Below are 23,941 nucleotides of genomic sequence, written 5' to 3'. Positions count from 1 at the left end.
TCTCGGGCTATAAATTCCTCGGACCTGATATTCTCGCATCAGTGCCTATCCTAATCATGGGTCCCACGCTGCAACTCTGGGCAATAGCTTGCTTAGTCTCCACAACGGCCCCAACAGCGCTGGGATGCCTGGCTTCACCATGGGGGTGCCCAGGAGTGGACACTTCACACGGATAGCCAGGAAGGGTTCCTACAGCGGTATGAGTACAGCGCGGAGATACCCCCAGGGGTGATTCGGCGCTATATAAGCACATACACATTTACACATTTACATTTACATTCGTGTAGGTCGCTGGCATCGTAGCCGCCGAGATGACGTCGTCGGAGCTACTTAGACGCGCCCACACACGCTGATGTCAGTTCTGTACACAAATTTTCCGCGCCAGGAGCGCAGAGCCATGCCAGAGACCGACTATGTTATGTTAAAATTTCTTATAAAGCGCTCGTACACCGATTGGTTTCTTGGGGCTGAACTTTTGCTGGGACCTCATGTGTTTAGTTGTCAACAGAGTCTAGTTATAAGCTTGGGTAAATATCCAAGTCTTAAGAAGTCTACGGAATCTGACGAATTCAGTGCAGGTTCTTATATCTAAAGGGAGAGTGTTCCAGAACCTGGGGGACAATACTGCAAACCTGCAACCATCTATTTGTTTCCGTTTATAGGAAGGAATGGTTATACGGTTCTTGTGGGCAGAGCGTAAGCAGGTAGATATTTCTGGACAAGTGTGGATATAAATTTTGGGCTAGCACCATGCAGGGTTTTGAAAATATGGCAACCGACTTTAAACGCACATCTTTGCAGGATGGGAAGCCAATGTAGCTCTTTCATAGTGGGAGAGATGTGTTCCCATCTGGGTTGCTGGGATATCAACCTTGCTGCCTGGTTCTGAACCCTCTGCAGTCTTTTGGTGAGATAGAGCAGAATGCCAAAATATAAAGAACTGGCATAATCGAGGTATGCTATCACCATGGCTAGGGCCACCTGGATTAAGGCTTCCCGAGTGAGTAATCTCCTGATCTTCCTTATCTTCCTCAGCTGAAAGAAACAGGTGGAGGTCACTGCTCCTATCTGAGATTTCATAGTGAGATCACTATTGATGATCACTCCCAGACTTTTAGCTGAGGAAGAAGGGTTAGGTGGGGAGCCTAGTTCACTTGGCCAGAACTGTGCATTCGAGGGGTTCAGGGGACCACCTATCAGAATCACTTCTGTTTTGCCTGGGTTTAATTTGAACTGGTTGTTATTCATCCAGTCATGGATGTGTAACATTGTTGCCTGGAATTCAGATATCGAACCAGGTGAATTATCGATTGAAAACACCAGTTGTAGATCATCTGCATAATTGTACGTGCATACCTTCCAAATTTTCAGTAAGTGAAGTAAGGGAAGAAGATAAAGATTGAAAAAGTGAGGGGACAATGAGGAGCCCTGCGGTACTCCACATGTTGTTGCCATTTTAGGTGCAGAGAACGTGGAGAGACGCACTGACTGAGGACGTTCCTCGAGAAATGACTCAACCCAGCTGGACGCCATCCCCTTGAGACTGGCCGTCCTGACACGGTCGATCAGGATACCATGATCGACCATTTCAAATGCCGCTGACAGATCCAGCTACATTCTGCATGATTAACCGCCCCCAAGCTGTTTGGTGAACTGTCACGCAATCCATTTGCGAAAGCGAAGCCCCGCTCCACTGTTTTAGAGCTACCGCAACACACGAGAGCTTCGACCCCGGCTTAATTAGGTGCCGGAAAGGCCACCCCTCATTGATTGGATGTTCTCCCCCGCTTTAGTCCAATAGCGCATGTGCCTGGAGTTATAAGAAGTTAGAACTTCTCCATCTGTAAGACATATCCACGACATACTCAGTCCTCCGCATAAACATGTGTTTACCCTGATGAAGACCTTCCATAATAAGTGCCGTGTAGAAGGTCGAAACGCGTTGGTTTTTCGAGGAGGCAAGCCTTACAAAGAACCTTAAGGAGCAAAACCGACGTCAAGTCTTTAAAAACATTTGCCAGACACTCAAGAATAGTGTCGAAAATCTGGTTTCTCAATCCTTGGAGGCTACCTCCCTCTGGCACTCTATAACACTGTTATTCTGTGAGGACAAAAGGAATAAGTCCCTGGTACATTATACGAAATGTGTAGGACTTCCCTCATATGCTGAATATTCTACACCCTATTGTCCGAAAAAAGTAGAATTCAGAATTGGTTTTGCTTTTTCATGTAAACATTGTTGATGTACATGATTGTTTATCTGTCTATTTTGATTTCGTTGTTAAGTTTCCCCAAAGTGTCTTCGTTGTAATTTGAGTCGAAGTTGCACAGCACTGAACAGATCTTGATGTAAAACATGAAATGTAGTTTATGAAGATTACATGTACGAAGTGGAAAATAAAAATCCACTCCAAGAAGTTGATTATTTGATTTATGGTGACAGAGGTATCATGTGTTGTTTATAGCTGACAGATCCAGCAGCACCAAGGCCTGGGAGGAGCCCTTATCGGCTTCCTTTCAAAGCGTATCCAGTACAGTGAGTATTACTGCCTCAGTAGAATGGGCTGGACGGAACCCTGCTTGGTTAGGATCAAGGTAATCTGACTGCTCAATGAAGGAACAGAAACATTTGGCCACATGAGATTACAATATTTTGGCCAGCTAAGAAAGCAGACTACTGGTGCAATAGAACTAGGGCCCTGAAAGGGATTACCTGAACCCTAGAGAACAGTTCGCAGAACGGGGAGGATGGACGGGCGGTAAGGAATCTATCACTAACTAATGTCTCTTACAGATATATCGTTACACAAGTAAGTAACTTGGGCATCTGAAAGAGACACGTTAGTGATAGATTCCTTACCTTAGAATACATACCCAAGCAATACCAACCCCGGTGGTGGGTCTGCGAAGTGAAATTACACCAGAACGTCACAGAGAACTGAACGGCCAAAGAAGCCGTCTCTCCGGACCTGACTGTCTTGCAGGGGGACACTGCGTCCCAATGCTGTAGTAGCTGCTGTAACCCTTGTAGAATGGGCGCGTAGCCCAACCGTAGGTTCCTTTTTAGCCGGAGAGTAACAGGCTTTAATGCACAAGACAACTCATCGGATATAGTTCGCTTGTGCACAGCCCGACCTTTCTTGGCATCCACATAGCCAATAAAGAGCTGGTCATCCACCCAGAACCGTTGTGTGCGGTTGAGATAGAACGAAAGCGCACGTTTTGGGTCCAGACGGTGGAGCCTCTCCTTTTCTCTGGAAAGGTGCGGAGGCGGTAAGAAGGTGGGCAGAGTGACAGTTTGCCCAAGATGAAAGGCAGAGATTACTTTTGGTACAAAGGAGGGACGTGGTCGAAGCACAACCTTGTCCGGATGAATAGCCAGGAAAGAAGGTTTACAGGAAAGAGCTTGGAGAACACTCACCCGCCGAGCAGAGGTGATAGCCACCAGGAAAACAGTTTTCAAAGTCAATAACCGCAAAGGACAGTTATGAAGAGGCTCAAAGGGAGCGCACATCAAATATGTGAGAACCAGGTTCAAGTCCCATTGAGGCATCACAAAAGGAATAGGAGGAAAAAGGTGAGTAATGCCTTTGAGAAATCTATTGACAACCAGGGACTTGAAAAGAGAGGGCTGATCAGACAGCCTAAGTAAGGCTGAAAGAGCAGAAAGGTAGCCCTTAATAGTGCCCAGAGCAGAGCCCTGCTGGGCCAAAGAAAGAAGGAACAATAGGACCTCAGAAAGAGGGGTAGAAAGAGGATCTACAGATTTCACTGAAAACCATGCCACACATCTTTCCCATCGACAGGTGTACACCGTTTTAGTGGAGGGACGCCTGGCTGCCAGAACCACATTACAGACTTCAGGAGGCAAGTCAAATGTAATCAGCTGCCACTGCTCAATCTCCACGCACGGAGGTGGAGGCTGGACAGTTTCAAATGGAGGACCGTCCCCTGTTGCTGCGACAGGAGATCCTCCCGAAGAGGCAGTCGGATCGGGGGATCCACGCTCATACTGAGTAGCTCGGGATACCAAACTCTTCGAGCCCAGTCCAGTGCCACAAGAATGAATTGGGCCCGGTCACGTCTGATCTTCTTCAGCACTCTGTGCAGAAGTGGTATAGGCAGAAAGACATACAATAAACCGCAACTGCACTCAGGACGAAAAGCGTCTCCGAGCGAGTGCCGCCTTGGAAACTCCAACGCGCAGAACTGCTGACATTGTGCATTCTCTTCGGTGGCGAATAGATCTAACCAAGGTTCTCCCCAAAGCTGAAAGAGACCTTGTGCCACGTCTGAGTGAAGATGCCATTCGTGATCCAACATGCACCTGTGGCTGAGTTTGTCCGCCCTGGCGTTTAGGGTACCCACCAGGTGTTGAACCACCAAGGAAATGCCTTGATGTTCCAGCCACGTCCAGAGACGTAGAGTCTCCTGACATAGGGTCCACGACCCCACCCCGCCCTGCTTGTTGCAGTACCACATGGCAGTGGTGTTGTCTGTGAACACCTACACTACCCTTCCTTTGACAGAGGGAAGGAATGCTTTCAGTGCAAGTCGGATCGCCCTGAGTTCCAAAAGGTTGATATGGAGCTTGGACTCTGCCGGAGACCAGAGGCCTCTGATCTCCGCCTCTCCCATGTGGCCGCCCCACCCCAAGAGGGACGCGTTCGTCACTACTGTGTGCTCCGGTTGGGTAAGGGAGATGGATCTGCTGCTGACCCAACGCTGGTCCGTGAGTCACCACTGCAAGTCTTGTGCAGTGCCCTCCGAGATCTGGACGTAGTCGGACAGTTTTCCCCGATGCTGCGTTCACTGGAACTTCAGGTCCCACTGCAGAGCCCGCATATGCCATCTGGCATGATAGATCAGCAGGATGCAGGAGGCCATGAGGCCCAGCAGCCTCAGGGTCTACCTGACCGAAACCCAGGACCAGGGCCGAAAGATCAGAATCATAGCCTAAATGTCCCGGACTCGATGTTCGGGAGGATACACCCTAAACTGCGCCGTATCCAGAACCGCTCCGATGAAGAGGAGCTTCTGAGAGGGAATCAGGTGCGACTTCGGCACGTTGATGGAAAACCCCAGCAAATGCAGGAGGTCGGCCGTAGTCTGGAGGTGGGAGACAACTGCCTGGGGTGAGCCCGCCTTCAACAGCCAGTCATCGAGATAGGGGAAGACTGAAACCCCATATCTGTGCAGATGAACTGCGACCACCGCCATCACTTTTGTGAACACCCGAGGGGCGCTGGTAAGGCCGAACGGGAGCACGGTGAACTGAAAGTGCTCGTGGCCTACTGTGAACCGTAGGTAACGCCGGTGGGCCGGCAGGATGGGTATATGAAAATAAGCATCCTGCAAGTCCAACGCTACCAGCCAGTCTTGCGGGTCTAGGGTGGACAAGACCTGAGCAAGCATGAGCATCTTGAACTTCTCCTTTCGGAGGAAGCGATTGACGTTCCAGAGGTCTAAGACAGGACACAGGCCCTTGTCCTTCTTTGGAACCAAGAAGTAGTGGGAATAACAACCACGACCTACTTCTGGAATCGGAACAAGCTCGATGGCCCCCTTGGCCAAGAGGGCCGCAACTTCCTGCTGGAGAAGTGACAAGTGATCCCTCGACATGCGGTGGTACTGAGGTGGCATGGCTGGAGGGGTAGACTCGAAGGGGAGGGAGTAGCCCCTTTGGACTATTTGCAGAACCCACCTGTCCGAGGTGATGGTGCGCCAGTGGGGAAGGTGATGGTGAATCCTGCCACCCACTGGCGTCTGGTGGGCCTGAAACACAGGACTAGGAAGGTTTTGATGCGGCTCGGCAGGGGCGGTGGTGGATTGACCGGCCCGCTGTCCTCGGGACCCACCACGGCGGGTCCCATGTCCGCGGCTGCACGGAGACTGCGGCTGCGCAGGCTTGCGGGTCTGAAAGGAACATGCTTGGGCGCCTCGACCCTGACCTCGAAAGGAGCAAAAAGCGGACCCTGAAGGAATACGCGTGGTGGAGAGACCCTAGGACTGGGCCATAGCCCGAGAGTCCTTAAAGCGTTCCAGGGTGCTATCCGCCTTGTCATTGAAGAGGCGTGTGCCATCAAAGGGCATGTCCAACAAAGTGTTCTGAGACAAGCGTAACGGCGGAGCGCCACCGTTGTGGAAAGTGCCCTGCCGAGAGAATCGGCTGTGTCAAGCCCACAACAGATAGTAAATTTAGCCGCATCTCTCCCTTCAGTAATGGCCTGGGAGAGAACCGCTCGTGCTTCCACAGGGCACCGAGGCAGCACCTGTGCCAGGGTGTCCCACACAGAATGGGAATAGCAGCCCAACAGGCACGCAGTATTCACCGCTCGCAACCCGGAACTGGCAGAAGTGAAAATCTTTTTCCCAAACTGCTCCAGTTTCTTAGATTCCTTGTCCGAAGGAGCAGAAGGGAATGCGCTCGGCGAGGCAGAAGCCTGGACAACCAGAATCTCAGGCGTGTTGTGTGAGAAAGCTGGGGTCGCCCGGCGTCTGGCGATGGCGACGTGCCACACCCTTATCTACAGGAACCCCTGAGTTAGGTTTATTCCAGGTGCTCAACAGGTTGCCAGTAAGCGCCTCGTTGAAGGGCGCCTCGTTGGAGGACGGTGGCTGCAGCACCTCGGTCAGGAGATTGGTCCTGATAGGTACAGAAGAGAGCTCGAGGTTAAGAGCCTCAGCCGCCCTACGCAACACCACTGAAAAAGTCCCAACCTCCTCTGTAGCCACGGAAGGGGGCAGTGTACCAGGGTGTGGGGAGAAATCCAGATCCACTGGACCCTCCATGTCGCCTTCCCATTCAGGCTCATCCTCGCATTGAGCTGCAAGAGGGTCTTCAGAGCCCTCCCAGTACTACCCTTCATCCACCGGTTTTTGAAGAGGCCGGTAAGGACGAGGTGCCTGGGGAAATGGGACAAACTCCCCACCAAGAAATGGAATCAGGGGTAAGAGACCAAGCTTGGTTCGGCGGAGGTGGTGCCGAGGCCGGAGCCGCAGGGTATGGTGCCGGCGTAGCCGAGGCCAAAGGTGGGGCACAGGGGCAGATCCACCCAACGGGTCCGCGGGGCCCGAAGGCGCTCCGGAGGGACTCGATGGGGCAAACAAATGACGCAAGGCGGACACGAAGGCCTGTACCTCGTCCGGAGTCGCGTGCGGGCCTGGAAAGGGTGGGTAGGCTGCAGGCAACAACAGAGGCTCCACCAGAGCCGCGGGGGAGTGACCGCTCGCCCCCTCCACCGCTTCCCGCGACCGGTGAGGGGTAGAGGAAGAGTGACATCCCTTCTTTGACTTTTTATGGCGCCTTGACTTACCTGTCCCCGATTCCTGCGAGCGATGCTGATGGCTCCGCGACTGGTACCTCGACCTCCCACAGGAGCGGGACTGCGATTGGTGCGGAACCGATTGCCGGATCTCCAACAACTATCGGGAATGCTCCCGCAAAGCTTTCGGCGCCATGGCCCGACAATTGGGGCACGCCTCGGGGTCATGGGCGTCCCCCAAGCAGAAGAGACACACGTCGTGCTGGTCCGCTACCGACATGTTCCGACGGCAGGCCCTACAAGACATCCCTACTGCACCAGGAGTACTCGACAAAAAAAGTTGTCAGAAACCAAGTTAAAACTTTTAACTAGGGGTAACACTCTCTTTCGGATCTGCGCTGCTGCGCGGAAAAGGAAAGAACTGACGTCAGGGCGCGTGGGAGCGTCCAAGTAGCTCCGACGACGTCATCTCGGCGGTTACAATGGCAGCGACTTACCCGGAGCCGTACGACGGCAACTACCGACACGCAGGGGTACTGCTGACTAAAACTTTCCAGGTTCCAGTCTGACGCCTGGGGATATTCTAAGGTAAGGAATCTGTCACTAACGTGTCTCTTTCAGATAAAGTTAGATCAATCTGTACTTGTTCCATGCTGGGAGGAGTGTAGTCACCATGCTGCTGCAAGTAGCACATGGTGGTTATGCTGTCTGTCTTGATGTGGCCATTTTTAACTGAATTACTTGTAAGAAGTGTTTCAGAGCTAAATGAATAACATCAGTTCCAAGTGGTTGATGTAGCTACTTGGTTGCTAATTAGCCACTCTCCCTGGAAAGTCATATTATTGAGGTGCATGTCACAGCCTGTGAGAGTGGCATCAGTCTTAAGGGTCACTTGTGGAATTGGGCCTTCAAAAGGCCTCCCTTGCAACAAGTAGTGCCACCATTGCAGTGAGTCTTTGCCTGTACCAACAACAGATCTTCCCTGTAACTCCCTCACTTGAGCTGCAAGGGACTCTTTTAATGGGGTGTCTTATGTAAGGAACAATGCTGATACAGGAGGCAATCGTTCCTAAAAGGTGCATGACAGCGCATACTGTGAGCTGAAGATAGGGATGAAAAAGAAGAAGCAGATCAAGAAATCTGTTGACTGGGATATATTTTCTCCTTGACTGCTGCAAATACAGACCATAGAAGGAACTGGATTTAAATAGGCTGAAATTGGGGCGTGGTACTACTTGATGAAGCCCAGGTTGTGGAGTAAGAAAACCACTGTCTGGGTGTGTGCTGGGAACAGCAGGTTGTTACTGCTATTGATCAGCAAATCGTTGAGGTAGGACAGAAAATGCCTTCCGCTCGCAAATGCGCAGTCACAATTGCTAGACTCTCCGTAGACACTTTTGAGACCACGGCGACCCCGAAAGTAAGTACTTTGAACTGGTAGTGCTGTTCACTTACCACAAAATGAAGGAACAGTAAATGGACTTGGTGGAGGGGGATGTGGCAATAAGTGTCCTTGAGAGCAAGTGCCATCATGAAATCTCTCAGTTGAAGGAGGAGAATGACATCTTGCATTCAAAAATGTTCTGAGAGGATGCCGTGGTTGAGGGGTCTGAGGTAGAGGATGGGTTGAGAGATCAGTTCTTCTCGGCACCCTTTTGTAGAAGGGTCTGCATTTCTTCCTGAACGAGGGAGAAGTTTTCTTTTCTGAGAATCTGTGTACAGTGAGAGGTATTGAAAGGAGTTGTGTGTAATTCAAGACAATAGCTATGTTGGACTATAGCTAGGACCCAGCTGTCAAACGTGATTTCCTTCAGCAAGAGAGGAAGCAGTGTACTCTCCTCTCGACAGATGATGTGTGATTGCAAAGAAGTAGGGCAAGTCATTTTTTGGGGGTGATAGCTCTCTTGTTGGTGCCATCCTTGCTCATGACACCTTTGTTAACCTTGTAGGAGCCTCTATTACACACCCTCACGTTGTGGTGGTAAGTCTGCTGCTGCCTCTGGTAAGAGTGGAATTGCTCTGGCAAGGTGGTCTTTGAACACCCCGCGGGCGGCTACTTCTGAAAGGAGCCCCTGTAGAGAGTGGATTTGAGTGACCCCATGGACTTTGCTGTCTCTTTCCTGATGTTTTTCAAGCATCTCGTCAACCTGGGGCCTGGATAATGCTACCCATTGAACAAGAAGTTGATGAGAGGCTGTTGAACCTCAGGTTTTAACTCTGAAATATGGAACCAGGGGTGGCATTTAAGAATACTGCTGCTATGGATACCGCTAGAGGCTGTGTTGGTTGCATCCAATGTGCAACAGATACTGCTATTGGAGACGGGTTTGCCCTCCTCTCCATACTTTCTGTACTGCAATGGGATATGCTTGCATCTTCTCCCTTTGTGCCCTGTTGAAGCTAAGCCTGGGCGGAGCTCACAGCTTTCCGCTATGCGGAACTCTGTGAAGTGACAAAAAAATTCTCGGGGTTCCGCAAGCGGCAGAGTGCGGTGCAAACTGCTGTTCGATCTGATCCTCCTGCTGCTCAGGTAGAAATTCTACCCCGAGCGCTTGCCAACTTACAGTTGGCAATCATGAGCGGGGAAGCTGATCTTCGTGCCACTGGGGTAGAAATTCAATATGCGTGAAAGCTCCCGCTTGCCAACTTACCGTTGGCGATCGCAATCCGGGAAAAAACTCCACTCTGCATTTCTGAGCTCTGTGGAGCGTGGAATGCAGAAAACTCGCAAAAAGAGCAGAGTTCCCCGGCCAGGGTTGGTTGTAGAATCACAGAAGTCTCACTAAACTGGCTATCTGCCAATGGGTTGCCACTCCAACTACTACTCTCTTGTCGCTGCATCTATTTTCTTAAGGTTCTTGGCTGGAGTAGAAGAATAGCCGGAGGCCTGCGTGATGGCACGCTTGCAGGTAGTGCGCACTACCCAGGAGTCAGGTGGAAATATGACCCCTGATTTATGTTGGTTGGCTGGGAGAGAGTTTAAATATCTTTAAGACCCTCAGCGTGACTACCCTAACCTTGATGGTGTCCTTGACATTATCAGGAGCCGACTTTAGCATGCCCTTGAGCACGGGGAGAAATAAGAGAGTGCGCTCATATTTGGAGAATGTCTTCAAGTAAAAGATCTCCTCCTTCTGAGTAACATGAATGTCAACATTGTGGAAGGCAGTGGTTCTCTTAATGACATTGTTATAGGCCGTGGTGCCATTCTTGGATGAGGCTCTGACTGGTTAATTTTCTACACAGGGAGCACCTGGGTGAAGATATTTTAATCATACCAGGGATCATGAGAGGGTCTCTTGTCTGATGACTGTTCATTAGAGACAAATGCGCCATAGGGGCTACATGGGTCTGAATACAGAAGAGGGGACTCCTGAGCTCTCTAGTGGAGGAACTGGGGGAGGTGATTGGGCGTTATGGAGGTGAAGAAAGATGGGATGGTGCTGGTAGTGGAGGAGGTGGGATGTGTGCCAAAGGAAGACGACTGATGGTTTCTATCCTTGTACTTCTTTGTTGCTGGTTCAGGTGAAGGGAGCCTAGATGAAGGAGCTCTTGCAAGATCTGTCTCCTTTTTCAAAGAAGCGGTTCCGTAGGTGACGGTGGAGGTGGTTTTGCTGTGATTTTGCCTGTGATTTGGCAGATGAACAGATGCTTTTTTAGCCTCTCTAAGATTGCAACCCCAACATCCTTGTCTCTGGACATTGATGGAGGTCTTGAGGTTGGTCTTGCCCTTGGCTTTAAGGAAAGTTTTGGCATCAAGGGCGGTGTTACTCAGGCGTGGCCACTATAGGTAAGAGCAGTGGGGGTGGGGTGGGGCAGGAAGTTGCCAGACGGGATAGGTAAAATTAAATACAAATAAAACCAACTTCCTTGCACTCGCCGCATTGCCAAGTCGGTGTGAAGTCCAGAAGAACATGCTATCTGCCCACAGCTGAAGAGGCTCAGTGAAATAATGTATTTGCCTAGGAACACACAATTTGGTAAACAGGAAGCCTGGTTTGATCCCCGATTTTCCATTTTCACACTGTGCAATTCAGACACTAGATGAGCATCTCTTTCTGACATCTCAGGTTAATGTTTTGTACTTAGTTCGTGAATGATTAGATTATGGACATCAATTCACTAAAATGCAAGGGGTGTCATAAGTGAAATTATCTGCCCTTTGATTCTGAATGGCATCATAGCACCTGACATCCTCTGAACTTTTGTCATTATAAAATAATGGCAAGTGACATCATGGAAGTGGATGGACAATTATTACTAGATCACATTAGAAACTCCAAATAAAAAATATACCCCAAGTCCTTCTGAAAATGCTGTTGCTCAAATGTCTGCCCTCTGGAAGGTAGATAGAAGTCTACGTCTGCTATAGTTAAACATTTCAAACTTGCGACCTGAAGATTATCCATGGTTTGTTGCAAACATTCAACTCACTGAGACAAAGAGCCAGCTAATATGAACATAAAGCATTCCCAGGGAAATGCCCAGTTCCAGTGTGAGAAGTCCAGCTCTGGGGTTGATGCCCTTGGCTGGAAGCTTCTTTGGCTCCAAAGCCTTTTGCCAGGGATAACCAGACACTGAATGCAGCAGGTACCCTTGGCTTGCCATATCTCGGCATCCGTGATCATGGTTAGACACTAGTCACCCTTAAGAGAAGTCTCCTGCTTCAGTGTAGGACTTCTTGTAGGGCCGCAGGTTGGTGATGTGGGCATCAGGTGCCAATGGAATACTATTGGCCCTGGCTGTGGTCTTCATGTGCAGGCCAGTCCTCAATGCCTGTTTGACGTTCTTTATCTGTTGGTTTTCAGACTCGGTCGATGACACCATCTCTGGACTAGGTAATGGTTGCGCAGTGGGAGCCCGGATGGGCCTGCCTCTTCCTGTAACTCGGAGCTGTGGAGACCTTTTTCACAGAAGATGTTCAGTGTATCAAGATTTCTGCTCCTGCATCCTCCTATGTGACCAACATTTTTCCCTTCAATACCGGAGGGTCTTCTTGGATTAAATGGCAAGGGACGATGGGCAGGATGCGTCATGATAGGGAGACAGGCAGATATAGCAAAAGCGGTGGAGGTCTGCCCAGGAATATTTTGAGTGGCAGCGCGGGCAGTTTTGGAAGAGTGTCCGTTCCATCACCCACAGAGCATTCTCTAGCAAGGAAGAAATGAAGGCAGTTCCTGGGTTCTGAGGTACACAAGAGGCATGAGGCCCTCAACTCTCATGGGTGTCATAGATGGCCTTTGGTGCTGCTGAGAGTGCCAGTGCATTGGTAAGATGAAGGTATTGGAGTTCGGTCAAATCTAATGCGTTGAGAAGTAAATGTAAGCAAACGGGCCTGTTGAAAAATGCTTTCTGGACCCAAAGAACTCAGAGCCCACTTTATGCATGTCCGAACCAGATGGTGGAAAAAAGAAACTAACCTGAATTCGGTGCCCATGTGTAATGTACACCAAGAGGAGGAGTCACACCACATCTCGTAACTTGAGACTTCTTTGAACAAAAATCACTTTCTAATGTCTAAACCCAACACTACATGGCAGGAGTATGCTCAGCATGGCCTCTAGCCACACATGTCATGAACACTGTGTTTCTATACCATCTGACTAGAGAAATGTAAAAAAACAGCACTGTATGGTAGATGTAAAGGTTCATAGGGAACTTTTGTTTTATGTATGTTCCCATCTGTAGATTAGACATGAGTGGGTCTTGTGAAATTCAAGGCAAGTTTCATGTGATTGGAAGAGGGCACGTGTTCTATTGAAAATTCCAGAATTCAATTTTTCTCAGATCAATAGGTTTATTCACCTTCTGGCAAAAGGTCCTTATGTGCTGCATAGTGTTTCTTTTTTAGAATTTCATGAAACTAAATTGGCCACATAACAAATCCATAAAATAAACATCTTCGACCACGCCCCTGAATTCTACTAGTCAGTGAGTGCGCTCTGACGGTTTCTCACCTTGTAGAACTCCTGTACTGCATTGCTCACAACCACAGACTCAGCTTGGATCCGTCCCACCAAGAACAGGATGTACTTATCAAACTCTTCCACGTTCTTAATGAAGCACATGGCCACATCATCATCAGTCTCACATCTCTTAAGCTCCGTGAAGAAAGTGCTGCAGATTTAGAAGAGACAAGCATGTTAGCAGAGAGAAATTGCAAAATGGAAAAAAGACTCAAACAGTTTCTAATAGTCACAGTCAGGCAGTTTGGTAATGCAACAGTGCAGGAGATACACCTTTCAAACTGTGGAGCCTTAACCTATGAGGTTCACACTGGACACAACCTCCTCAAATTCAGAGTTAAAATGAGACTCATCTTCTTTGAAGTGTTACCGTCAATACACTTAATGCATGCAAGCAATGTATCCCACCAGTTTCTCTCTGTCATGGAGGTAACTTGCTAGCTCTTATGAGTGACCCACACCATGCATCCCAATGGATCTCAGTGTAACTAATGGCGACTTCAGTCTCATATCATATAAAATATGTATTCAAGATGCAACTTTGCTGTGTCGTCAATGGTGGTTTGACGTGCTGCTCAGACCGTGCATATATTCACACATAAAGACTGAACCAATGCGAACATAACCAGTCTCCATGTGGTACTACAAGAAGCTTGTCTACTCTAGGGAATGGAAGCAGCTACAATTTATAGGTTCCAACACACACATAATTACACATGAATAAAGTCAGTCTAGACAGCCATAAGATGTACCCCATAGCCTTTTGACCTGTCCGAATACAGGTTAAAAAATTTGAGTATTTTTTCCAGTAAAAACAATGACCACCCTCTAAGGTGTGTTATAAACAAATATACAAAGGCTAAGGGCCACCAAAAATAAATTATTAATCACTCAATCTGCATTTATGCTTTTATACATATAAATATGTTTTTAATGATGGCATTGCTTTGTGCAAATATGAACGTTATGAAGTGCCCAGGTAAAACCAGCAGCAGCTAAATTAAGTGATGGAACCAAAGAATCAAATCCCAGGGTGCATTACTACAGGAAGAAGAAAGCTTCCATTGCATGTACCAAGTTCTCTTTTCTTGTTATTTCTGTTGAAGGTAGGCACTACCTATCTCCTGTAGTGTTAGTCACTTCTTGCTCTTCATTACACTGATGCTTTATGTTTTCTGCTAAATGTTTCTTATTGCAACTCTATTGCTAAGTTAGTTCACAGAGTTGGGTGTTTTCCCTTGACATTCGTGTGGTCTATAATACAGAGCTCTCAGCTGTACTGTGGCAATGCTTAAACATAACTAAATATCATTAATTTGGCAAAATATGTAGTAACAACCACTGTGTACTTTCAAATCACTTCCTTTCCCAATGTTACAGGTTTTATACATTTCACTCTTACTTTTTGTTATGTGCAATAAATCTATCTGCAAAATAGGCCTACTGATGAGGCTGCTCACTTGCTGAGTACAGTTCCCTCCTCAGCACGCAAGGTATGAAAATGGCATAGCCGCCACCTGTTTTTCCTCCTGAGAACCTTTTAAAAAGTGCTGGATCCCCTGCCTTTGAAGACTAGTAAGACAGTGGTCCATGCTCTGATCACTTCGAGACTGGACTATGCTAACTTGGTCTCCCAGACAAGATGACTAAAAACATGCAAGTGGTCTAAAATGTCATGCCCGCCTGGTTTTAGGCATCCCACTGACAGCACATACTTCCTACCAGCTGCGGGAGTGACACTGACTTCCTGTTAAAAAAGGGTTATTTTTGAAGCACCTGCCAGCAGTCATTGGGCTTTCTTACCAGCAGGGTCCTTAGCATCTCACATTAGGTGGCATGCTGCATCATCGGGGTTTCTACTCCACTCACAATGGCTGATGCAGGTGGGCTCACCTTGAGCTCTTCATGAGGCATTGTTTTATTGTGAGTGGTGTATGTGATTGGGGGTGAGGGTGTGAGGATAAAATTGTATTGTTAGGTAGATAATTCATTCTTTAATGGTGTCTCTTAGGTGCAAGATTAAAAAGGCATAGATTAAGTATAGGGCTATAAAGACCCTGCATAGTTTCATAATTTTGATCTACAGGTTTTAGCCCCTACTTGAGACCCCTCAATGAGTCGTGGGATCTTTTTAGAACTTAAATGCCACCTTTATCATCCCCATTCTCGTATACTGACCCAATCTCTTTTTGTGTAATGCACATGTATTTGCCCCCATAATTTTAATACCCCTACACAATCCAACTCAAAAGGCAGTAAGTGTAAGAATTTGTATCTTATTTTAACAAAGTCATAGAGCAATACATGTCACATGCAATTGGGCGCTAAGAAGTTCAGCATCAATAGTTATTTTCCTCCAGTTACCCAGTCAAGATGGTATTGACGTAGGCCTCAGAGATCTTGGAGACCCAAGGAAGGAGGGAGATAGGGTGGAAACTCTCTGGTTTGGCAGCGTCCAGGTTGGGATTTTTTAGCAGGGTAACCACCCTAGCAAGATTCCAGGGGCTCGGGACAACAGCCGTAGAGAGAGATAAATTAATCACCCGGCTCAACGGTGAAATGAGCACAGGTAGAACTTTCATAGAATAGGCCGGCTTGAGATGGTCTGTGGGGAAGCCAGACTTGACTTTGCTGCGTAGCACGGAAAGCTTCTCTTGGGAGATTGGAGGGAAAGTGGTCAGAGTGCATAGAGTCGGAAGTCGAGGCACGGGGTCAGAACCTGACGCATCCGAGGGGAAGGATTTATAGATTTTCTCCACCTTCTCTACAAAAAAGGAGGCTAGAGAGTATAGGAAAAACAGAAGTCTTAGAATAAAAGGGGTCTGGTGTTACCACACTTTTTTTTACGGCTGATAGACCACACCAATACCTGCTTTGTCCATCCATCTGTCTGTCTTCAAAACCCGTTTCCTGGTATGAGATGCACAGAGGACTTGTGTTTGAAAGGGTATCCCGCTGTCATTGCTGATCCTTTTCAGACGCGTCACCTTATGACGTTGTGATGTGCTATAAATGGATTGATTCTTGATCGGATGCGATCTTTACATTTCTTGTGATGAATATCTTCTCTGTCATGATGTATTTTGCCTATTCTAGCCCCATAAATATTGCATGAGAGGGTGCATGGCAACCATGCGCTGCTTTCATATTTATGTTTTTAGGACCCAGTAAATTCCAGGTTCCCGTCGAAACAAATACTGAAGGCCCTATACTGGGAAATGGTGGCTATCCGAGTTTATAGAACCACAGCCCCACTTTCACTGTCGGGCGTATTTCTCGCTTTTAAGGACTCAATTTTACAGGCATCCTTCTGGGATGATATTACCATTCCTCTGGATAGGAAGCTATATTTCCAATTTAGAGTTGGTAGTCTCCCAGTTAGAGAATTCACATCTAGATGGTCTTCGAGTTGCACACTTATTTACCCAGGTTGTACGGCACCTTCCGAATCAATTAACCACCTCTTGTTTCAATGACCTTCATATGTAATCCCGAGACGGGCCTGGATTAAACCTTTGTGTCGACAGCTGGGCATTAGGAATGTTAAGGTAGTACTTAGAATCTTACGTTCTACTGAAATACCATGTATTTACATATCTGTTGCTAAATTCCTTGGGAGGGCCTGGGTAATTCGGAGTATACTGTTGGACGGGCAGATTGTTTAATCACTTGAAATATGAATTATGTAATGCTATTTATTTTTTTTACTGTTTTAATATGTTGTCTTCTTTGTAATTGTATCTAATCATTGTATGCTTTTATGACAATCGTCGAATAAAGCTAATTTGACTTGACTCATTTTTTGCTTTTAGATAACTATCTGACTTGCTGAAGCACTTTGATATTATGGTATTTTGGCAACATTAATAACATTATTAGGTTTCTATATTCTATGCTGATGTTATAACAACTCATTACTTTAACTCTGAAAGACCCACCTGGCTTACCAGCGTCGTTTCGCATGATGGTTCCTTAGCAATATTGGTGATACCCATTGTGTAGGTTTATGACGTCACCCACATTACTTTGTATTCCATATTCTAGCATCATTAAATCCTGTTCAGTTTATAGGCGTTTCAATATAAAAATTGGTAACTTTTTCCAGGACTGTCATATATGTACTAACAGCATGTTGATAAATTGTTTCTGTTTGGATTGTTCTCGTGAAAATAGGTTTCAATCTATGCTGTTGGGACTGTTTGGTTACAGAGTGGCTTAGTTTCTTTTTCGTTTTCTACAGAATGCTGTGTGGCTCTCATAAAGAGGTGCTTGGTCTTCAGCAATACTGAATCATGTATGTCATTCTGAACTTCCAGATTGCTGGATAGCTTCAACACTCCGCCACTCTGAACAGCTGTGTGGCCCCCACACCCTTCCAGCCAGTCCTCTCACTAACTGAGAAGGTCATCAGGCTCCCATATATTTTAGAAATTGTTACGTAAGCAAGCTAAGTGGGACACACACTGGGGAGGACCAGGCCGCCCCTTTACACATCAAAGGGTGTTCTTAGATTCAATGAGAGGCCACAAAGAAGGGACCTGGCACATTTCAGAAATGAGATTAGACTGAAAATAGAATTGCAAATAGTGGCCCCGGGGACCCTGTGCTAACCATTTGAAGCACATATCAGTGTGAATGATAACCAGGTGTAAAATCTAGCCACTCCCCTGGCCTGTGTTATGGGACTATCATCTTCGGAGACATTCAACATAAAACTTCAAAGACTCAGACCCTACATCACATTTGGTGCCTGGAAATGGACTATAAGAATGGAAGATGGAGACCCCAAACATAGTCCTCTGCCTAGAAGTTATATGGGCTCTGTGAGGAGGGGAAGCAAAGCAAGACTTCTGCCTGTGGGCAGGATTGGGTGCCGATGCCTGCTAGTCTCCCTGCTGAGTGAGAGGGCATCACCCCAGAGAATTTAGACCACCTGCCCAGGAGCCTGGAGCACCAGCATCTGCCTGCTTGCCAAGACCACTGTGCCTTGTGAGGAAGCGGAGAGCATTGGAGGGAGCAAGGTCCAGTAGGGAGCGAGTGGAATCTCTGTGCGAGGTGTGAGGAACCAGTTGCTGAACCAATCAGGTCATTGCCTGGAGCAGGACTGGGTTGACAACCCCTGTAGGACAGGAAAGAGCTGCCGTGAAGATAGCCGTAGAAAAGCCTGCTGTGCGGTAAAGGCTGAAGCTTTACACTGTAACATTGCGGTGACTCCGTATGCCAAGAGAGGCCACCATGGTAAAGGCTGCCATGCGGTAAGGGCCAAAGGATATGCAGTAATGTTGCAGTGGCCCATATGCCAGGAGGGGCCTCTGTGGTAAACACTGCTGTGTTGTATGGGCTGAAGCCTTGTTTGGCAGCTGTGTGGCAACTCCTTATGCCACAAGGGGCTGTCAGGACTACTTGTGCAGTGTTGATCTGGCAGGAGCCCACAGACTGCGAGTGATAGTGCCATGAAGGTCACTGGGAACAATGAGGACTGCAACTGGTCTTTCCTCATTGAGCAAGTGAGGACGCTGTGGGAGTATCATGACCCAAGTTCCGGATCGAGGACAGGCGCATCGGAATCAATGTCCCCACCAAACCCCTATTGGGAGCATGGAGACACTTACCCCATAGCAGGAGAGCAGGAAAACTCTGATCATTGCTGGAGCGCAGCTGCGAGGGAGAGAGAACCTGTGCCAACTGACTCACCTGATCGGGACCTGAGCCATTATGTGTGCCCGCGGGCAGGGCATCCTCCAGGACTCTACACGATTCACTACTACTAGAGTAGGTACGACTTGTTTTGGGACTATCGACCCCAGGGGAACTCGCTGCTAAGAGCACTGCGGCACTAAGTCCCTTGTGACTTGAATTTAAGAGTCAGAGTGGACTCTTGAGACATCGACTGATAGTTGGGCATTCCGTGGATGCTGCCATTGTTTAATGCGAAATAACCACTATCACTAAAAAAGGATTGGGACAGGGAATTGCCATTGAAACACTAGAGCCGCACCACAAGAGGAATTATGTTATTGTTTGTGAATGTCGTATTTGTCCTTTGGGTGATTAGTAGTAGAAATAAAATACTTGTCTTTTTTCATAAATGTGAGCATTTGGAAGGACATTGATCTAATGCTGCTTCGTGCATTTTGAGCTGCGAGCCTGTGTACATTAATCTGTGTCCCCAACTCCCGCTCCCATCCCCCCCCCCACGGTACCTTGGTCTGTTAGACTACGTTTACCACTGTGAGTAATGTGCCGAAGGGGTACTTGGCCCACTTGTTCAGGATCAATAGTAGGCCGCCCCGGGTTCGCAGAAGTAATACGCCTCAACCCCCACGGTTGGGCTAAGTAACCCCTGCATGCCCTGTGGCCCTCTGAAAGGGTTTCTGACAAAGTGAAACAAGTTTATCTAGCAAGAAATAAACATCCAGAGGAAAGCATTAATGCGCTTTAGGCTTCTGGCACCTACTTGAAGTGAAAGTCTGTGATTTCGCTGGCGTTTCTGAATATAGTGGTTTTTTGACTGGCAACGGTGGCAGGAACATCAGGGCAGGTTTCAATGTACTGCAGGTGATGAGTCTGCATAAATCGCAGGTCTTTCACAAACTCCTTTTCTGAGTTGATGAGGTCCTGAATAAGGGTGCTAAATAAAACAAGAACATAAATAATAATACATTAATTAATAATTCATCATATTGAAAAAGCTGAACAGCCAGAATGTATAAAAAAAACACTACGAACATGGAGTTCACTGACATAAAATGCCCAAAAGGCCTGCTCTATCTTTCCATTTCTCTAAGAACTGACCAAATGGATTCTACAAAGGCTTTAGTTTTAGACCTGCTTCCACTGTAATATTATTATTCTGTATCAGCCCCAGGTCCTTTGAGTATGCATTTACACTTTTTGAGTTCTCCCTTTTTCTTTTGAAGCATTTTTATTAATTCACTTATGTTTAGTTGATGACAATATTGTCTAATACAAACCAGTCTTAAAGTGTGGCCACCATATCTCACAGTACTAGTTTCATGAAAAAAATCAGTAAATAAGTGAAACAATTTGATATAATTTTCTTGAAATCTATTCCTTTTCCTAGTCTACACATTAGGATTCTAGATCATTTACACAAAGTACCACATTGTAGCCTGTCTTGGTGCTGTGTATACCCTGCTTTTTTTTATGGATACCTTCCCATCACCCTCACTAAACTTAGCTTAGTACTCCAGGCTAGACGTTAAAAATTATGTTTACAGTTGCCCTTTAAACCTTTCTATAGCATCCCCATATATTCTACTTGCTTTCACCTTTGTTGTCACATTTTATCCAACTCAGTTATCAACTACGGACAAAAATCACTTTCACTAGTCAAAACAGTGTGAATGTGACATTTTGTGAGAAGACCCCTGTGACAATGCATTTGTAAGTAAAGGCCTTAAAGACTTAATATTACTGCAAGCTTTACTTTAATCGAATTTTAGGTTTCCAAATCTAAGCTTAAACAAACATTTCTTATTTAGGAATTGTTTACCTTTTGTGCTCATTAAGTAACTGAAGAACAGTGTTTAAACAAAAAGATTTTTCCCCAAAACGCACACTACGCAGAATTTTTCAAAGTCTGTATTTCACTTTAAATTGTGCATTGCCATCAATGTATTTCAATCAATGAATGACCAAAAATAATTGTTATGTAAATAAAACGTAATCAGTCTGCAATAAAATTCTAATTTGTGAAAAAGTAGTTTAAAAATCTAAATCTGTTGTGAAATGCCACCTTTCACTGCCTGTTAAATTATGGGATTTGTAATATTTTCAAGTGGATTCGTAATTCATCTTTACGAAAGAATACACAATGCCCTGTTGAAAACCATAGCTTTAGTATGATAAACACATGTGCACCTACGATGGTTGGATATGTGTCCATAGAAACCTTTTGTTTTCTAATATATCTGTGGGTTATGCATAATTTCCACAATTATTAATCTATGCTGCGATATGTTAAATCTTGGTGTTTTTCAATAATATTATTTAGTATCTTATTTTACTCCCTACAGCTAATTCTAAAAACACTAACTGTGAAGAGGTTAATGTCATTTCTATGCTGATCTTACTCATACTTTACCTACTGCACCGTGGGAATACCTGTAGTATGCACCGGATTCCAGTTGGGAAGAGAAAAATGTGCAGATATTAAGGGCCATATGTATCAAGCAAACGCTGAAATTCAGCGTTTGCGATCGCAATTTATCTATGTGCTATGTAGGTAAGTTTAAACCTACTTGCAATATAAGGAATTGCAAAAATGAGGGCATGTATGTGCGCCACATGTGCACACATGCACATTTCAGGGGTGCAACAGGGTGTCCTTTTGGAACACTTGCACCCTTGAAGTTGCGCGCCCAATTTGCAAGTACCTATTGGGTACTCACAAATTGCGCGCGTAATTCCCATTCATTCCTTTGGGTCTCTTGGCCCACAGGAATGAAAGGGAAGCCATTCCTTAATTGCGACTCGCAATTAGCGAGTCACAATTAAGGAATGCAAGGGAATCGCAAAAAAATTGCTAATTTTTAAATACATATTGTTTTGCAATTCTCAAATAGCGATTCTCTAAAAATCACTATTTGAGAATCGCAAATGTATCCTTTGATACATATGCCCCTAAGTGCTCTGTTTCTGTTTCCACACATTTTCCTCGATCTGGTCTTAAATTGATGGAATGGGGCAAAAATTACAGCACAGTAAAACCAACTCACTCACAATTAGGGCCTAAAACAGGACGGTACCTACTTTATAAGCAACATATTTAAAATTTAGTATCAATTATGACAATCTTTGTACTATTAGACACAATTAAATTAATTTATTTTTTAACCAGCAGATCTAGTGGCCAATTCTGGAATCGAAGGCACCTGTATATTTTTACATCAATAGTTATCCTGGGAATACTGTAATTCAAGGTCTCTGGGGCATAGCTAGATTATTTGATAAGAGACATTGGAGAAATTTCTATTATAATCAAAGGCAGCAGAAAATAGAAATACAAAACTGTGTTACTACAGAAATTGCTATTTTGAACTTAGATTTGAATATTTGTTAAGGCTTTGTAGAGCTTCCAAGCTCAAGGAAGGAACAGGAGAATACACATAAATAAGCATCCTCGATTAGAACTGCTCCTAACAAAATATAGGAAACAGAAAGTATAAGAAAATATTGGTGGGCAAAATACAATATATTGAATTCCAAAACTGTAGAAGTACTTTTTGGACCATTCTGTACTCACTCAAAGAGGCAATAATGATAAAATAGGCACTGGTGCTAAACATAAGTAGCTCAGTAAGTAACAATACAATTACCACACTTAGGCGCAGATTTACAGTGAAGTCACACAATGTAGCAAGGCAACTTGGCGTTGCGCGACAGGAACGGAGCAGAAATGAGTCATCTCTACTAAGACATGACGCATTACTGCTCTCGCCCTGCGCTGGCGCACTGTGTGCTGTCTAGCACCAATGCAGGCCCCCTTGTGCCATGGTAAAGGAGTGCCTGTGTTACAAGAAGGAATGTTTTTGTGCAGGAAGTGACATCTTCCTGCATAAAAACGATTCTTAAAGGCATTTTCCTTTTTCCAGGTGTGATGCTGAATCCATCACACACATAAAAAGGAAGTAACAAGGAGAAATAAAGCTATTTCTCCTTATTATGCCTGGTTCTGGGAGGCTCACCATTTTGATGCATTCCCAGGTTTACATATCTTTTTGAATCTGGGAAATCCATGGGTGGATAAGTGGGAAATCCCACACTCCTACCATGTAACGCCTCCCTGCCTCAAGGAAGCAAGGCAGCAAAATGCGCTGCCTTTTGTTACCTTAGATTTACTAAACCACACAGAGCCATGCAAAGTGGCTTTGCATGGCTTAGTAAATCCCACTTAAGGGCTTCCATTGCCTTGCGTGACACAAGGGAAATGCAAACCCTTAGTAAATCTGGCCTCTATGTCACTCAAATATCAACCTCAAAAAACCAAAATGCGGAGTTGGCCCAATCATAATATGACCCTGTAACTTTTCATCCGTCACAGTTACACTTTGGATTAAAACAGCACAAGATAAATATTTTTGAAGGCAAATTTTCCTTTTAGATCAAATTGCGGATGAGAATTTAAATCCATGATACATTAGAGAGGTTTTGCACAATCTGGTGAGTAGGTTCCTACCTCAGCTTCTTCTTATAGTCCTCCTCCGACACAGACTCTCCCGGGAACTCTGGACCTTCTCCTGCTCCCCATTCAGGCGACAGCTAATAAATAAAATAGTGCAGTGAGATCAAGCATTTTGATAGGTCAAACTGACTCATTCCGCTGTGTGAGTTGTTATCCTTCTGCCTTTGTTTGTAACCATATACCTGGGGCCCAAATAACAACAGTATTTTCGTAAACATAGGCTTACAGTGAAAATATCTAGCTTTACACTCACCAGGAATTCACAAAAGGAGTCCTGGCAGGAGTAAATCAATGCACCATTGTGGATTTCTCTGAACCAAGTGCAGAGAAATCCACACTAATAAATACCATGCAAGGAAAGTGAAGTCGGCCTTACAACATGGCATGGTTAGCCTTGTTAGTTTGTAAGTACCCTTTGTGGACCTTCACAAACTCAGATCCGACTCCTTCCTTCCCAGCAAATGGTTGGGAATCCACTCCAGCCAAGAGCTGGAGTAAGTTCC

General features: G+C 46.0%; 1 protein-coding gene across 27 annotated transcripts in view; it reads right to left on the bottom strand.

Annotated features, from left to right (window-relative positions):
• The window catches only part of OBSCN (obscurin, cytoskeletal calmodulin and titin-interacting RhoGEF), a 1,809,553-nt gene that overhangs the window by 862,694 nt on the left and 922,918 nt on the right, over window positions 1-23,941 (bottom strand). For all 27 annotated transcript variants that reach the window (XM_085628811.1, XM_085628818.1, XM_085628815.1 and 24 more), the window contains 3 exons: window positions 23,433-23,515; window positions 19,689-19,862; window positions 13,223-13,382 (listed from right to left, as the gene is read on the bottom strand). In XM_085628811.1, coding sequence (XP_085484937.1) covers window positions 13,223-13,382; window positions 19,689-19,862; window positions 23,433-23,515 — 417 coding nt within the window. The remainder of the gene's footprint in view (window positions 1-13,222; window positions 13,383-19,688; window positions 19,863-23,432; window positions 23,516-23,941) is intronic.

This window comes from Triturus cristatus, chromosome 10 (assembly GCF_964204655.1).
Source record: "Triturus cristatus chromosome 10, aTriCri1.1, whole genome shotgun sequence".
Lineage (NCBI taxonomy): Eukaryota > Metazoa > Chordata > Amphibia > Caudata > Salamandridae > Triturus > Triturus cristatus.
The sequence above is the reverse complement of the archived record's forward strand: the minus strand, read 5'-3'. Positions and strand labels throughout refer to the sequence as shown.